At 40.2% G+C, this 17,847-nt stretch overlaps 1 protein-coding gene across 1 annotated transcript in view; it reads left to right on the top strand.

Annotated features, from left to right (window-relative positions):
• The first annotated feature begins 911 nt into the window (after window positions 1-911).
• SMCO2 (single-pass membrane protein with coiled-coil domains 2) overlaps window positions 912-17,847 on the top strand; it is a 31,032-nt gene continuing 14,096 nt past the window's right edge. The window contains exons 1-5 of the mRNA XM_077774542.1: window positions 912-1,263; window positions 5,517-5,654; window positions 7,769-7,886; window positions 13,690-13,826; window positions 15,036-15,185. Coding sequence (XP_077630668.1) covers window positions 5,527-5,654; window positions 7,769-7,886; window positions 13,690-13,826; window positions 15,036-15,185 — 533 coding nt within the window. The 5' untranslated portion in view covers window positions 912-1,263; window positions 5,517-5,526. The remainder of the gene's footprint in view (window positions 1,264-5,516; window positions 5,655-7,768; window positions 7,887-13,689; window positions 13,827-15,035; window positions 15,186-17,847) is intronic.

Genomic DNA, 17,847 nt, shown 5'->3' with positions numbered 1-17,847 from the left:
CAAATATTTTTTGAGTGCCTAGTGCCAGGCACTCCTAGTGCTGGGGTACAGTTGTCGATAAAGCACACAGACATACTGTTTTCATGGAGCCTACGTTCTAGCCATAGGACTCACAGTCATCCAGCAATACTCTAAACTCCTTCCTCAAATTATTGCCTTAATCATCTTGACAAACCAATTAGGCAGGTATTATCCAACAGTTTTTTTAAGACAAAGAAATTAAATTCTGCCACAAACCGAAAAGTTAATACATGGCAAAGCCAGGATTGAAACACTGATCTGATTCTAAAGTTCACGCATCCCCATGCTGCTGAATAATCTTGGTGGTTGTAGAGGAAAGTTTTAAGAGTTGGAGGCCTAGGAACCCTGAAGTCAGCGTGTTCGGCCCTTCCCATGGGTGTTGAGTTCCTCAAGAATGATGGGAGAAGATGAGGTAGCAAGGGAAATGTACATTTGGCACTGAAGTCTTAGAAGAAGTGAAAGTAGGTTGTAGAGAATGGTAAGAGGAAGTATGAATTTCAAAGGCAAAGAGGTGATGGAGCCATAAAGTAGGAGTAGCCCTGGTTTGCAAGCTCAACTGCTTCCTCATTCCTGCTAAGTGGGGAGAAAATAGGAGCGGTCACGTGCTCTAGTGTAGACGATCTTAGTTAACTGTCTTGTTCAGACAAGGAGGTCAAAGGAGCAGGTGTGGCAGAAGCATCGGAGGTTGGAAGGGCATCCCAGAGTATCGTGCCTGTAGACAGATGGACAGAGGGCTGGAGTTAGTTTCCAAGAGTTAGCAAAAAACAAGGAAGTGGGAGATAAAGTGGAGAAGGAAGTTAAAAGAAAGCAGGAGAGCTCTGTAAACCTGGAACCTTGTGAGAGGGGGTTGAAAAGTTGCATGTGCCACATTCCACGTGGAATGTCGGAGAGGACAAGTCCAACGGCAAACTCACCTGCCTACGTGTGTGCCGCTCATAAATGGCCTCTTCCAGGGGGAGAGGCAGATCTGGCAGCACCAGAACTTTTCAGGGAAACCTAACTGTCCCCAGTCTACCCCACTGAATTGGGAGGGTTTTTGTGATTACCAAATTGAGAAGAACAAGACATCAGCAGGCCTGTCCTACCTCACAGCTGTACCATCTCATCATAACCTTGCCAGAAGCCTTGACACCAAACCCTTGATTATCGGAACCATGCTTTAAGATCCCAAGTTGTCTGGCTAACAGCTGCTGAAGAGGGTAATTCTGAGTGGTCAGGCCTGGAGAGAATCTTCCACAAAATGTAAGTTAGAGATCTCATCAGCTGTCTTTTTAAATAGTTGATCTGTTCCTTTTGATTAACATTTCTCCAAATTTATAATTTTAAAGGTTTTAATGAGGCTGGGGGAAGGAGGAGGGAGCCATTCCCGTTGTACCAAACAGTCCTAGAGGCCAAAGGTGTAAACACATAGGAATGAAGAGATGGGGTGTAGGGAGGAGAAGAGGGATTCTCATTTCAAAGGTCTAGAGCGTGAATACTTCCAATCTTTCATACGTATATATAAATCACCTGGGATCTTGTGAAAATGCAGCTGCTGATTCAGGGACTCTAGGATAGGACCTGAGATTCTGCATGTTTAGCAAGCTCCCAGGTGGTGCTGATACTGCAGGTGTGTGGACCACACTTTGAATAGAACCTACACTACCTAAGTAGTCAAGGGTTAGCTTCAGGGGTGCCCGGCTGGCTTGGTCGGTAGCATAATGTGACTCTTCATCTGGAGGTCTTGAGTCCAAGACCCACACTAGGTATAGAGATTACTAAAAAAAACCCAAAAATCAAAAAATGTTAGCTGCAAAAGATAGCTTGTTTTCGAGATGCGAAGGTTATTAAGTAACCCATTAAAACATTTTGGGCAGGGGTGCCTGGGTGGCTCAGTCGGTTAAGCAGCCGACTTCAGCTCAGGTCATGATCTCACGATCATGTGGGTTTGAGCCCCATTTCAGGCTCTGTGCTGATGGCTCAGAGCCTGGAGCCTGCTTTGGATTCTGTGTGTGTCTCTCTCTCTGACCCTCCCCTGCTCACACTGTGTGTGTCTCTCTCTCAAAACTAAATAAACATTAAAAAAAATAAAAAGAAACATTTTGGCCATCAAATGTATACATAGCAGTAGGATAATTGCCACCCTCATACCCAGAACTTGAAGGTTTAAATCCTGATTCTACCATTTTCTAGAAATAAAATTTGGGCAAATCATGGACCATTGCTGAGTCTCAGTTTCTGCATCGAAAAAATAGAGGCAATACGATCTGCCTGGGTTGCCTGACCATACAGGGTGGATATGAGAATTGAATGAAACAACTTGGTGAAAGTTCTTTATAAACTAAAGGTGCTGCACATGTGTAAACATTGTTATTATCATTATCATTATTGTTGTTATTATTTTGAAGCTAAAGAAACCTTACTAATAACTCCCACTTCTACTGTTTTTATTTTAATAGATAATGTTGCCAAGTATTTGCACCTATCTGACACTGTGTTAAGTACAATAAGAATCATTTGATTTACTCCTCACGCCTGTAGCAACATTAGTGATAATAATGTTCACCTGATTCTACAGATGAGGCGAGTAAGACCTAGAACACTGAACTTATGCTAAGGGCAGATGCTGTGATATGAGCTCAGCCTGACTCTCCAAAGCTCAAACTCTTATTCTCTGTATCCAGTTGATTCATTGTGGCAAACACCCAACAGCATAGAAAAAGGTGATGGTCTAGAACAGGCATTGGCAAACTTCTTCTGTAGAGAGCAGGATCCTAAATATTTTAGGCTTTGCATGCCAGGTAGTAAATATTTAGGCTTTGTATACCAAATTTACATCGCTCTTGTAACCATTTGACTCGGTCCCTGCAGTATAAAACAGTCATGGACAATATGTAAAGGAATGGGTGTGTTTGTGTTCCAATAAAATACTATTTACAGAAACAGGGAGCAGGATGGATTTGGCCTGCAGGCTAAAGTTTGCTGATTCCTGGGCTAGAAAATCTGAGTTGTTCAATATGGTAGCCACTAGCCACATATGGCTAAATGAATTTAAATTTAGGTTAAATTAAAGTTTCAATTCCTCAGTTGCACTAGCACATCTCAAGTGCTCAGCAGACACAGATGGCTGGTACCTTCTGTATCGAACAGTGTAGAGAAGATTTCCAACATCACAGAACATTTTACTGGGGAGTGCTGACCTAGACCATCTTTTGGGGCACAGGAGAAATCCCTTATAAGTAGCTGNAAATTAAAGTTTCAATTCCTCAGTTGCACTAGCACATCTCAAGTGCTCAGCAGACACAGATGGCTGGTACCTTCTGTATCGAACAGTGTAGAGAAGATTTCCAACATCACAGAACATTTTACTGGGGAGTGCTGACCTAGACCATCTTTTGGGGGTACAGGAGAAATCCCTTATAAGTAGCTATGAGGACATGGAAATTCTGAGTCCTAACTTTACTAGTTAACCAGCTGTATGACTCTAAGTAAATCATACCATCTCCCCGAGCTTAGGACACGTAAGACAGGAATAATACCTTCCTCACTGTGTTGTTGTAGGAACTGAATAAGATAATATGTGAAAAGCATTGTAATCTAATTAGGTGCTGCACAAACATAAGCCATCATTAGGGTTCTGTTATTTGAAATAAGAGAAAATGTATGGATGCAGACTTTGTGTCGGTACTTGAATTGGGAGAAACAGATTTTCTTTTGAATCACCTAATGGAAACTATTAGGATGTCAAAGAATTACCAGGTCAGGAAATATTATTTGCACAGTATTCCAATTTTTGGACAGGAAAGAGACATGAAACCAGGCAGATTTCATGGCCATTCATCTTTCAAAGCTAGGAACTGCCTTAGTAATGCTTAGCACCTTCAGGAAACAGATGAAACTGTTCAGATAGGATCTGTGATGAAACTGGGCAGGTCACAGTGTCCCTCCTGAAAGAGATCAAAGTTTCAGTCCTTTTTGTCATGCTCAAAGTTAGGAAGAATGGAGCTATCTCACATCAAAGGTTCTAGTCTTTCCATTTGCTTCTCCTTCACAGGGGTCCCCTCTGTACCACATCCACTGTGGATCCCCCCGACCGGTCGAGGACAAAGCTTGGTTTTGCCACAGAGTGATGGACCAGGCTGTTGGCTGCCCAGATGGGGTTCCAAAATCTCTGTGGTTCCCAAAACCTCTCTCCTCCTACCATTTTTTTCCTTTTCTCTTTAATATTTATTCATTTTTTGAGGGAGGGGGAGCAAGTGGGAGAAGTGCAGAGAGAGAGAAAGAGAAAGAAAATCCAAAGCAGGCTCCACACTGTCAACACAGAGCCCCAAAAGGGGCTCAATCTCAAGAACAGAAAGATCATGACCTGAGCTGAACCAAGAGTCGGATGATCAGTGCTCAGTTGAGCCACCCAGGCACCCCTTCTCCTACCATTCCTAATCCCGGCCATAATTCACCCTTCTGGGAAAATCCCTGCTATCCTTTGCCTGTCTTTCAGGGATCCTGTGTTTCAGGGTACTAGGGGGCCAGTTTACCCTCCAGAGGAGAAAGTTTCCTCCTTTTGGTGATGGGTACAATCCCTGTGATTTCTGCCAAGAAATGGGAGTTATGTTTCATAGGGATCCTTTCTTACAGCTTTTTCACATGAGCTTTCCTGCCTCACACCTCTCTGCCCCCTTTCTATTTCCTTTTACCTTTCTTTTTCTCACTACCTCAGTAGTCTAACACTTAACTCCTCTCCCTCTGCTAACACTTGCCTATCTGGCTGGAAGGAAACTTCCCTTCTCATACACAGCTGGTGGTGGTGTACATTGGTTCAACCTTTAGGAGAGCAATCGGGGACTATTTTTCTAAATCTTTAAAATGCATATACACCTTGACCCAATCTCTTTACCTCCAAGCAAGTATTGTAGGTAAATAATAGAGATGCGCTGAAAATTACTAAGCAAGGATATTCCTTACTATTGTATTTATATTAAAAAATTAGAAATGACCTAATTGTCAACAACAGGAAAAGAGTAAAACAACTATCAAATTTAGAAATGGAAATAAATATAACAAAATATTAGCAATAGTTTTGTCTGGATATCTCTGGTCATCTCCAGAGTACCAGCGATTCCTATTTCCTTCTTTCCCCTTTTCCATTTTTTGTGCGTATGCATGATCAGAAAGAGGTTATAAAAATGAAGGTTCCCATTTCTCTAGCCTGGCTCTTTTACATTGCTCTATAATATTCCCATTCAAGGATTTAAAATACACATGTGTGGGCTCAGACAACCCTCATTAACCAGAGACGTCCCAAAGAACAGCCACACACACGGACTTCCCTCTATATATCTGAACAGAGAAACCTAAAAGCTTACATTGGGGTCCCTTCCAAAACGATGGCCAGGTTTGGAAGGAAAGGAGTTAAGATCAAACTCCCTGAAATATGCCTGCTGTCAGTTTAACAGTGCAGGGAATGTAGTTGCCATCCTGCTATGAAAGCCCTCTTGTTGCCGTCATTGTCCCTGCAGTGCTGAAGAAATGGCTCTTATGAAGCTAAGTGACAGGATGTCTCGGCAGATGAAGACAGTTGGAAAGGAACAACAGTTTACTGAGAAAAACAATGGCTTTCTTCAAAATACGGATGTGGCTGAAGGTGCAATGCAGAAGTAAGTGAGGGCTGAGCTCTCAGGAACAGTCTCTGTCTGGAGATTTCATTGGGACAGTAAGATGCAAACAATGAGAGTTTCAAGTTCAAGGGTGGGGTTGACATTCTTTTCTACAATTCTTCTAATTTTGACCTCATGAATATTTGTTGGGAGACACTAAAAGGGCCTATGGTCATAAACCTAGTGGATATCAGTTGAATAGAAACGGTCAAGGCTTTAATCTCAAGTTACAAAAAATACTTTGTTTTGTGCTTTTATTATCTTCATGTGCCAAATATAGAAACCATTTACAATACTTTCTAGAGTAGAAAAAGCACAAATTATTCAGATAAGTATAGATATGCATTTGTTAATACATGATAAAAATGTGTTCTAATATAAACCAATGGTTAACAACCTTTTTGAAAAGGAAGAAATTTATGAAAGTGGAAGATTTTCCAGAATCCTCATGTATTAAAAAACCTATTATGATATCAAAGATGTTTTTAAATGCATTTACAACTCATTAATGATACTAGTATATACATTTGGAACTCTGAGCAGTATTTATTTATGGAAGCAATATTTGTTCAGTCTATAGAAATGTTTATAGATTCCAGAACCCCTTTCTATGCAGGGTAGGTGTAAAGTACACTGACCTTAGGGTTCAAACCGCCCAGACTGGAAGCTACAGCCATAGACCTCCATCACAATGTATTGTGATTCACTCAGATGTATATGTGAGTGTGTGCGTACATATACACACACATATGCACTCCGGAAAACAACAGCAACCCAATAGGAAATGGACAAAGGATATTAATACACTTACCATAGAGCAGGAAATACAAATGGGTTTTATACATATAGGCAAAGATGCTCCACCCTCGCTAATAAAAAAAGATTAAAACTAAAACAAGGTACCAGTTTAAGCATATGGGATTGGCAAAGATGAAAGACTTTAATAATACATGATTGTAGAAAAAGAGTGAAAAACAGTCACTCTCATCATTTTTGTTGGAAGTATAGATGGATTCAACCTCTTTAAGGCATAGCTTGGTAAAATCTATCAAAATTTAAAATATATGTTATCTACTGACCCAGCAATTCCATTTTTAGGGTTATCCAATAGATATATTTGTACATATACATACACATTGGCACATAGATATATAGGGATATTCACTGCAACACTGTTTGTAGTAGCAATTAACTGGAAATAATCTACATATGCACTAATGAAGAACTGATTAGCAAATTGGTGTAAGGTCCCACAATGAAGTACCACATAACCATTTCAAAATGAGGCAGCTCCTGGGGTTCCTGCGTGGCTCAGTCAGTTCAGAGTCTGACTTTGGCTCAGGTCATGATCTCCTAGTTCATGAGTTCAAGCCCCATGTTGAGCTCTGTGCTCACAGCTCGGAGCCTGGAGCCTGCTTTGGATTATGTGTCTCCCTCTCTCTGCCCCTTCCTCACTTGTACTCTGTCTCTCAAAAGTAAATAAACATTAAAAACTGTAAAAATAAAATAATAAAATGAGGCAGCTCTGTATGCTAATATGAAATGGATGCCAAGAGGTTGTTAAAAAAGAAATATAAGGTACAGAATAATGTGTCTAACATCTTCTGGTGTATATTTATAAAGGCCTATATATCTATATGAACATAAGTTATTTATGCAAGGAATCTCTGTGGAAGGAGAAAAAAGAAACTAGTAAATGTGGGGCAGACACCGGGCAGCAAGAGATCAAGATGGTATCGCAGGCTTACTCCATTCTGCATGGTCTTTTGAACCACATGACATTTTTCAACTCCCTTTTTTAAAAAGAGTATTTATTATTTGTTTATTTTACACACACATTTGCACACACACACAGGTACAGAGCTGTAATGGCTTTGGAATTTGCAAGCTCACTGTTGAGTCACTTATCGATTCAGTCGGCAGATACCCATCCAGCCTCTCTATTCCCGTTTTGTGCAGTATGCCATGGTAGACGTGATTCACACAGGGTGGCATCGGTACTCCTTGGAGCCAGGAAAGACTCCAGTGTTCTCCCTCTAGAGATGTTTAGGATGGGCCTAAACCATAGACATAAAGCATGATAACAGCATCTGTTTTGATTGTGTGGCTTGCAGCTTGCTAAGGGAATTTACAAAAATGGACTGCAGATTGGACAGATCAGATGATGAGAACAGCATTTCCTCTGAAAAGCCTCGAACTGACTTCCATCATGAGACAGAGACTACAAAATGGGTAAGGGGGAGACGTAAGGGTCACAGTAGGTGGAGAGAGGAACTTCATACCTCCAATCTCAAGGCGGCAAGGAAAGATCTGAGGGTTTTCCCCATAGCAGGCGCAGGGGGTTCAGAACTCGAGACCGGGAGGGAGCGACGGAGTGTGTTCTCTGAGGGCTGCTCTGACCACGTGAGAGACTTGCTAACCCTTCCACACAAAAATGCAAAACCGTTTGTGCATTCTATGTTACTTTTGTCCTTGGGATTTGTGAAATAACCGTGACATTTTTCACCCTCGAGTAAATTGCCATGTGTAATATCGCCCCCTGCTCGCAGACTGTCTCCCAACAGGAAACAGCAGAGACATCTATTTACTCTTAATTCAGTCTGAACATCTCTCAGTCTTTGAAATTCAGTCACCCAGCTGACATGGAATGGAGGAAATTCCAACAGACGCCCAAGATTGTCCTGGGAAGGGTTTATGTTTTCACTACCATCTAGATCAAAGCAGAGGCATGGCTGAGACAGACCCAGTTTATTATCAATGAGCAAATCTCTCCATAGATCCCCCAAGCCATTGGCCTTTGGTTTCAACCAGTGAGAAAAACATAAAAGAAGGCTAGAGTGAGAATGTCCACTCCCAGGCTTATGTACCCTCCACAGGAAGCTCAGGATTCATCTCTTTGTCTACTCTTCCTTTGAATATATTTTGCATTGAGGGCTGGCTAATTCTGTAAATGCATAGAAAGAAAAGTCCCGAAAGAATACTGTAAGCTGGACTTTACCTTTGAGAACTCTTCAGCAAGTAAACATAGAAACAAAGAAATAGAAGGGGATAGAAGGCATGAGGGATTGGAGTTAGAAGTTGGAGAATAGATATAATGAGACAGACAAGAAGTGAAAGGAGAGACAGACAGCAAGCCAGCCAGCCAGATACCTTTTATGGAAAAAAAGAATAATAGGTACTGAATTAGAAGGGGAGACTTATGATGGGGCTTATATTTTTTTCTTTAAAAAAATTTTTTTAACGTTTTCTTTATTTCTGAGAGAGAGAGACAGCATGAGCAGGGGAGGGTCAGAGAGAGAGGGAGACACAGAATCTGAAACAGGCTCCAGGCTCTGAGCTGTCAGCACAGAGCTGGATGTGGGGCTTGAACCCACGAACCGTGAGATCACAACGTGAGCTGAAGTCAGATGATGGGGCTTTTAGAATGGCTGAGGATGAGATAAGGAAATCAGGAAATTGAGGTGTGAGGCTCTATGATCTTAGGGAATACATGAATTGAAGGTATTACTTTATAAATAGTATCATCTGATTTTTTTTTTGGAGGGGAGCTTTGTCCTAGGACTCCAGGCAAGGGCTCACTGAATCCTGTCAGTCAGTGAACATCCCTTGTTGACTCAGTATAGAACAAGCATAATTAGAGAATAAAATTATTCACTCTGGACTATTTGGACTATTCGGTAAACTCTTATTCCTTGAAAGTAAACCCAGAAGGTCTTTAATTTTACTTTTTTTTTTTTGAGACCATGAGATTTAAAGGTTCAGAAAAAGGACAGAGTTAACAGAAGGTTTTAAAAAATCAGTTGGCTTAATTAACAAAATAGACTCTAACCAGACTACCAAAATTGCTGTATCTACATCAAAGCCCCCCAAGTATTTAGAAACAAATATTTCGCTCTGGTTTCACATTTTCCAATCTGTGGCACTGCTATGTACAGTGCTGGCTTCGGATGCCAGGTAAGTGAGCACACTTTCCAATTTCCTGCTTTTGTCTGCATCTCTCACAAGCAGATGTGTTTGCCTGCTTCTGAAGCCTATTTATCTATTCCTTTATTGTAACCAGAAGTTTGTACCTCTCCATCCCCTTCACCTGCTTTGTTCTTCCCCTCTGGCAACCACCGTTTTTTTCTCTGTATTTATGAATCTGTTTCCATCTTGTTTTGTTTATTCATTTGTTTTGTTTTTTAGATTCCATATAGAAGTGACATCATATGGTATTTGTCTTTGTCTGACTTATCTCCCTTAACATAATGCCCTCTAGGTCCATCCATGTTCTCACAAATGGTAAAATCTCATTCTTTTCTTTGGTTAAATAATATTCCATTGTGTGTGTGTGTACATACACACACGTATATGAACATATATGTGTACATATTCATATATGTGTGTATATGTATGAACATATATGAAATGTATATATATACAATGTGTATATATATACAATGTGTATGTACATATATATATATACACATACATATACGCATGTACCACATCTTCTTTTTCCATTCATCTGTTGATGGATACTTAAGTTGCTTCCATATCTTGGCCATTGTAAATAATGCTGCAGTAAACATAGGAAGTCTATTTATTTTGAAACCATGTATTGAGTATCTACTGTGTTTCAGGCACTGTAAAGTGTTGAGAATCTCTATTTCTCTCTGTCTAAAATCCTTTCCCCTCAGTAAGCTCACACACGAGTAGGGACTCAGACAAGAAAAGGGCTCTGCGTGACCAGACCACGCTGCAAGAAGCAGATGAGCTACAAAGTACATGCAGAGCAGGTGCTGTACGGGCAGATGGCCAGGAATATGGAAACTGAGTTTTGAAGGATGAACCGCATGGAAGAAAAACATTTCAGAAAGAGGGGACATTACATGCTAAGACAAAGGGGCTAAAGAGAACTTGTGTTGGGAGAGAGAAAAGGTGGAAGAGGAGGTGTGAGGAGCAGGCAAGCAGCAGGACACTAAGGAGAGGGAGACAGCGCAGGATGCAGGCTGGATGCAGGCGCCAGTAGGAGTCAGGAAGGGAGGAACGACCAAAGCAAAGCACTGACTGGCAGCCATGAAGATGGAGAGGAAAGGACACGGATAGGTGCTGCTGGGCTTCGACACCTCGTGGATGTGAAATGAGTACTGAAGAGGGAGAAGACTATCTCCCATGAAAATTCAAGGACTTCTTCCAGGCCTCCTGCAGAGGCATCCAGATGAATAGGGAAAACATATTATATATTACGGATGAGAAACTGAACAAGGTAGAGGGGAAATACAATGTGTTCAGTTTTTTACTTGCTGCATTTGAGATGTCTGCGGAACACCCAAATAGAGGCATACTAGCTTTTCAAAGAGATGCATGTAAATGGAAAGTAATACCCTCAGGCTTTGTATTTCATGCAAGCACACTTTTAGTTATTAACGCACACACACACACACACACACACACACACACACAGACACACACAGCTCTTGATTTGTTCAATCCTGAAGCTTCTAAAAAATATTTCAATTCTACTTCCAGGCTTTTGTCTCTTTTGCAGTGTATTAACCATTACAGTAAGCCGATTGATAAAGACAAGAAATGTCATTGTAGATTTTTTTGGACATGGACAGGACCCTGGAGACGATCTGGTTCAATTTTGTTCTTCCAGAACAGGAAACTGAGCTTTAGAGTGGTTAGGTGGCTCAACAGCCACGGACAGAGGCAGAACAAGGCTTAGAACTCAGGTCCTCCATACCCAATGAAGTGTTCTTTCTCAACATCAGTGTTGCTGCTGCCTTTGAATACTTTGGCAAAAGATTAGATGGGAAGAAATTGAAGTTGTGGATGTTTTTATTCACAAAGAGGTAGCTAAGATATGGAGTTACATAGTGCTTGGGAAATCTAGCCTGTTTCTCCATCTGTAAGTGTGATAATAATCCTTACCTCACTGGCAAGGTGCCACTGGGTTCTGGAAGTGACGGTGATAGGGACGGGATATTTCTTAATGTGAATCCAAGGACTAGATATGGTGAAAATAATCACGGTCTTGGAATCAGAAAACCTACTTCAAGTTCTAGTCCACATACTTGCTGGCCATGTGTATTAGTTTCCTAAGGCTGCTGTAACAGATTACCACAGATTTCATGCCTTAAAATGACACAGAATGTATTCTTTCATAGTTCTAGAGGCCAGAAGTCTGAAATCAAGGGATCAGTAGGGTCATGCTCACTCTGAAGATGCCACAGGAGAATCCATCCCGGCCTCTTCCAGCTTTGGGAGCCTCCAGGAATTCCTTGACCTGTGGCTTCTCTGTCTTCTCATGAGAGACACCCTCCCTGTGGGTGTTTCTGTCTCTCATTAGGACACTTGCCATTGGGTTTAGGGCCTAGGTGACTCAAGATAATCTCATCTTAAGACCCTTAATTATATCTGCAAAGACTCTTTTCCAAATCAGGTCACATTTTCAGGGTCTTAGTATTAGGACATGGACATATCTTTTGGGGGAGACCACTTAATCCACGACATCATATGATGACCTTGGACTAATCACTGATATGGATTCCCTAGGAGATTTCAATACCTGACTTTATCCACTCAAGTCCATCAAGGGAATGAACATGAATAGTGCACATGAAAGAAGTCTGTTAAGATTATGTGAACGTCAGTCATTCCTGTTGATGTGGCCAGTAATTTATACAGACATTTCAATGAGAGACTGATCTGCACTCCAACTTTTCCTCCTTCCAGTTTAAAAAGAGTTCTGCTGAAATACAAGAATTTCAGACCAGACTCCTTTAAAGGACAGAGAAATATTTCACAATGTAGTTACTAAAGAAGAGAAGTGTTCAAAGATAAATGGTTGTTAATTGTGTGCATGAACAGAAGTGAAATACCAGAAAATGCCTTAAATGGTTTTGTAGAACAAGGCAAAGAATAAAGAAACAAAGAAATAAAATTTGTGGGTCAGACTGAAAGAGTAAGCTTCCCTCCCCTTATTATTCCTTATTATGAAAAATTTTAAATAAAATGAAAACTTAAAGAAGTATATGAGGATCAATCATATTATCCCACTTAGATTTCAAAATGGTTACTATTTGTCACATTTGCTTTATCTTTTCATTTTATTTTATTTTATTTTATTTTAGAGAGAAAGAGTGCAACCAGGAGAGAGGGTAGAGGAAAAGAGAGAGAGAGAGAGAGAGAGAGAAAATCCCAAGCAGGCTCCACTCTCAGTGCAGAGCTCAAAGTGGGGACTTGATCCCACAACCCTGGGATCACGATCTCAGCCAAAACCAAGAGTCAGATGGTCAACTGACTGAGCACCCAGGCACTCCTGCTTTATGTTTATATATGTAAATAGATTTTTTTATCCTTTTAAAAGTAGGTCAAAAACAGCATAAGACTTTATCCTTGTTTATTTCAGTCTTCAGCTCTAAAAATAAAGACTTCCTTCTGCATAACCAAGCTTCTATCTTCACATCAGGAAAATAGCAAGAATTCCATGATATAACCTAAAATTCTCAATTCTCTGAACATTGTGGTTTTTTCAATTGTCCCTCGAATACCCATACATTCATTCATTCATTCATCCATTCATTCATCTATTCATTTTTGGTGCCAAAACCTAGAAAATGCCCATACTTTTAAAATCAGCATCTAAACAAGAGCTATGCAATGCATTCAGTTGTTTTATGTCTTTAGATTCTCTTAACATAAAACAGTCCCACCCCCTTTTATTTTTCCCTGGCATTAACTTTTTTGGAAACCAGTATCTTGAGTAGAGTGCTAAAGTCCATGGTCAGGTGAACTTCTTTTACCTGTCAGCATTGAAAGGAGCTCTGCATGTGGACCTTGATGTTCTCTGTGTCCCTGCAGCACCTTCCTCTGTCCATAGAACAAGTGGACACGTCTGCTTATTTTATAAATGCATTAGAAGGCTCCAGCCTCCGAGAGGGCTGTGTGCTTATCCCCAGAGAAAGGGACATGAGTAGGCTAAAGAGATCATTACCTCTTGCAATAACCCCTTTTTTTTCTGCTTTGCTTCTTTCATAACCTTTATCAGAATGTGTCAGAGCTGGAGGCGGAGCATCACCAGGACCCGCAGAATGAACAGGACGAGCAAGGAACAAATCAGCTCCAACATGAGGCTCCTCAATTGTCCACATCTCTGCAGTTTTCAGAAGAGAACATCCCTGAACTGTAAGCCTTGACACCTGCCAGAGGGATCGTTAGTAATACTTTGTGGGTATCATGCTATGTGAGTAAGTCCATCAGAGAAAGATAAATACCATATGGTTTCACTCATATGTCAAATTTAAGAAACAAGCAAATGAACAAACAAACAAACAAAACAAACAGGAGAGCTCAGTTGGCTGAGCTTCTGACTCAGGGTCAGGTCAGGATCCCCCGGTTCATGAGTTTAAGCCCCGCACAGCACAACAGCACAAGCCTCGTTGCTGTCGGGCATGCAGCCCGCTTTGGATCCTCTGTTCCCCTCTCCCTCTGCCCCTCCCCCACGGCACTCTCTCTCAAAAATAAATAAAGTATTGTTTAAAAAGAAAGACAAAAAACCAGACTCTTAAGTACAGAGAATAAACTGGTGGTTGCCAGAAGACAGATGGGGGGCCGGGGGCTGGGTAGAATAGACAAAGGAGATAGAAGTGTACACTTACTGTGATGAGCACTGAGGAATGTATAAACTCCTTGTTCGTTACATTGTACACTTGAATCTAATCTAACACTGTGTGTTAATCATTACTGCAATTAAAAAAAAATAATATTTTGTGGGGAAGAAAATGAAAATTAGCAGAGTACTTAGGGAAAGCCTGGAAGATTTAAAAGCCATACATGTCTTAAACGTTAAGCACTCACGTGCACAAGGAACTACCTAACACATTCCAGTAAGAACACAGAGTAAGGACATTTCTAGAGAGGTAGGCAGAGCCATGGGGTTCTCTTTGCAACCTCTTCTTTAGAGCCTGGAATTAATTCATATCTCATCACTCTCAGATAATTCTCTAGATATGAAAAGCATTACAATTATCAATAGAAACGTATTGTTAAGGCCTTGGAGAGCCTTTCCCTGTTAAATAACTCTCTTCTTCCAACAAGATGCAGTCACTACCCGAACATTCATTAGGGCAGTATAATACTTAACATTCATTCCATGCAGGGAAATTAAAAATATGCCAATCTTTTTTTTTGTACTAAATGTAAGATGCATTTTATTTCCTCCAGCCTTCTGAAGATGTACTAAAATGGCTATCAAATAAATGCTCAAAATTCCCTCTTGAGGCCTAACTGCCTACCTGGCCCATTCTGGTGACAGGAGATGAATCAGCACACCAACTTGCCGTTCAAAGGAAGAAGTTTTCTACCTTAAAACTGATCATAATAATATTTCTGCAGGAGTCAGGAGAACTTGTTCTTCAAGCTAAACCACTGGAATACACAGATGGGTCTACAAATGAAAGAACTGGGAGCTGATCACATAGACTGGATGGAGAAAATTAACAATATTATGCAGAAAGTAAACCTATCAGAAAACACAGTGAAGAGGTAATTTAAAATTGTCTTCTTAATGTTTATTTATTTTTGAAAGACAGATGGAGCATGAGCGGGGAGGAGCAGAGAGAGAGGGAGATACAGAATCCAAAGCAGGTTCCAGGCTCTGAGCTGACAGCAAAGAGCCAGACGTGGGGCTTGAACACACAAACAGGAGATCATGATCTGAGCCGAAGTTGGATGCTTAACTGACTGAGCCACCCAGGAGCCCCTCACAGTGAAGAAGTAATCTTAGGGTGTTGGGTTTGGTCAGAAAATAGTGAAAATTTTCATAGCTTCAAAAACTCTGGCTTTAAGGTAGTAACATATTTTAAAATGTCTTCAGAATAAGAAGTGCCAAGTCTTAGAATTAGAAGTCAATGCCACAGAATCGAAGCCTATGTCAAATTTATCTGTATCTTTGCTCTCACTTTTCTCAAGGAAAGAACTTCCCTCGTAGGCTTTTCTTTTTGGGAGCTGTGTTAATAGTCATCAAAGGGAGGTCTTCAAGTCCCCGATAACCAGCTTTAGCCAGTGTTGTCCAAAGAGATCTAAGTAGCATGACATGAAAAAATATATATTAAAAAGTATACTTGTTAGTATATATCCGATTTAAGTGGAAAGTTTTAAGCTGGAACAGAAATGATAAGAGTAATTGTTATTCATCTAGTCACTGGTATAAAGAGGATGGGCTTTAGAGTCAAAGGTATTCCTGCCATCAGCGTTATATAGTGTTCGGGGTACAGAGCTATCACATTTTGTTAGATTTATGCCTAAGTATTTCATGCTTTTGGTGCCATTATAAATGGTACTTAAAATTTCAATTTCTAATTATTAATTGCAAGGATACAGAAATACAATTGGTTTTTTGTATATTGGTCTTATGTCTTGTGACCTTGCTAACTCATATATTAACTCCAGTAGTTTTGTAGATTACCTGGGATTTTCCACATAGATAATCATGTCATCTGCAAGTGGAGTTTTATGTCTTCCTTTTCAATCTGCATGCCTTTTACTTCTTTTTTCTACTTTTTCTTCTTTTCTACTTTTTTCTACTTCATGTATTTTTGAAAGAGAGAGAGAGAGAGAGAGAGAGACAGAGCATGAGTGGGGAGGAGCAGAGAAAGAGAGGGAGACACAGAATCTGCAACAGGCTCCAGGCTCTGAGCTGTCAGCACAGAGCCCAATGAGGAGCTCAAACTCAGGAATGATGAGATCATGACGTAGGCCAAAGTCAGACGCTTAACCAAGCCACACAGGTGCCCCTTTTGCTACTTTATTGTATTGGCTAGAACTTCTAGTATGATGTCGAATAGGAGGAATGACAGCAGACACTGGACATACTTACTTTGTTCTCTATCCCACAAAAAAAGCAGGAGGTGTGATGTTAGCTGTTTTGCTGGTTTTGGTTTTGCTTTGTTTTGTTTTTGAGACTGAGAAAGTGTTTTCTATTCTTAGTTTACTGAGCTGTTTTTAAAACCAGGAATGGTACTAAATTTTTCCAATAGCTTTTGGTACATCGATGAAGGATCATGTTACTTGTGTTTTGTTTGGTCATAGTCTCCTGATATGGCAAATTATAATGACTGATTTTTGGATGCTGAACCAGCCTTGAATTGCCAGAATAAACCCCACTTGGTCACGATATATTATTCTTTTTATATATTGTTGGATTCTGTTTACTAAAATAGAATTTTTGAATGCATATTAATGACAGATATTGGCCTGTGTTTTTCTTTCTTATAATGTATTAGTATCACAAAACTTGCCTTATGGAAAAAACTGGGATATTTTTCCAGTTGTTATATATTCTGGATGAATTTGTGTAGGACTGGCATAATTTCTTCCTTAAATGTTTGATTGAATTTACCAGTGAAGCCATATTGCCTGGATATTTCATTGCAGTAAAATTTTTAACTGCAAATTTAATTTCTTTAATGACAGACAAGGCTACTCAGGCTACTGAACTCTCCAGTATATATTAGTGGTAGATTGTATCTTTCAAGGAATTTGCCCATTTCATGTTCCAAGCGGTAACATCTTGTCAAACTCTAGTATACCATCAACACCAAGAAATTGACCTTGAGACTATAAAGAGAACATATGCAGATTTCACCAGTTATATGTATTCTCATTTGTGTGTGTGAATGTGTGTACAGTTTCGTGCAATTTAGTCATATGGGTAGCCTGACACAGCCACCACCACATCAAGAGTCTCAGCGGTACCANCCTGGCAATGACAGATTTCTTCCACATGGCTATAATGATGTTATTTCATAAATGTCATATACATCAAATTATGCAGTATATATTTTTTCACCCAGCATAATTTTTTTAAGGATCATCCAAGTTGTGTGACTGTATGAATAGTTCCTTTCTTTTGTTGCTCAATAGTATTCTATGGTATGGAGAAAGAGACAGAGACAGAGAGGAGAGAGAGACAGACACAGAGACAGAGAGAGACAGAGAGTTTGGCTAACCATTCACCCATCAAAGGACAAGTGTGTAATTCCTAGCTTTTAGCTATTATGAATAAAGCTACTTCGGACATTCATATACAACTTCCTGTGTGAAAGTAAGTGTTTATTTCTCTGGGATAATTGCCCAGGAATGAAGTTGCTAGGTCATATGGTAAGTCTGTTTTTAGTTTTGACAGGAACTGCCAAGCTATTTTCTG

Source organism: Crocuta crocuta, unplaced genomic scaffold (assembly GCF_008692635.1).
Source record: "Crocuta crocuta isolate KB4526 unplaced genomic scaffold, BGI_CrCroc_1.0 scaffold176, whole genome shotgun sequence".
In the NCBI taxonomy this organism is placed as follows: Eukaryota; Metazoa; Chordata; class Mammalia; order Carnivora; family Hyaenidae; genus Crocuta; species Crocuta crocuta.
This window is presented reverse-complemented; position numbering and strand designations above follow the sequence as displayed.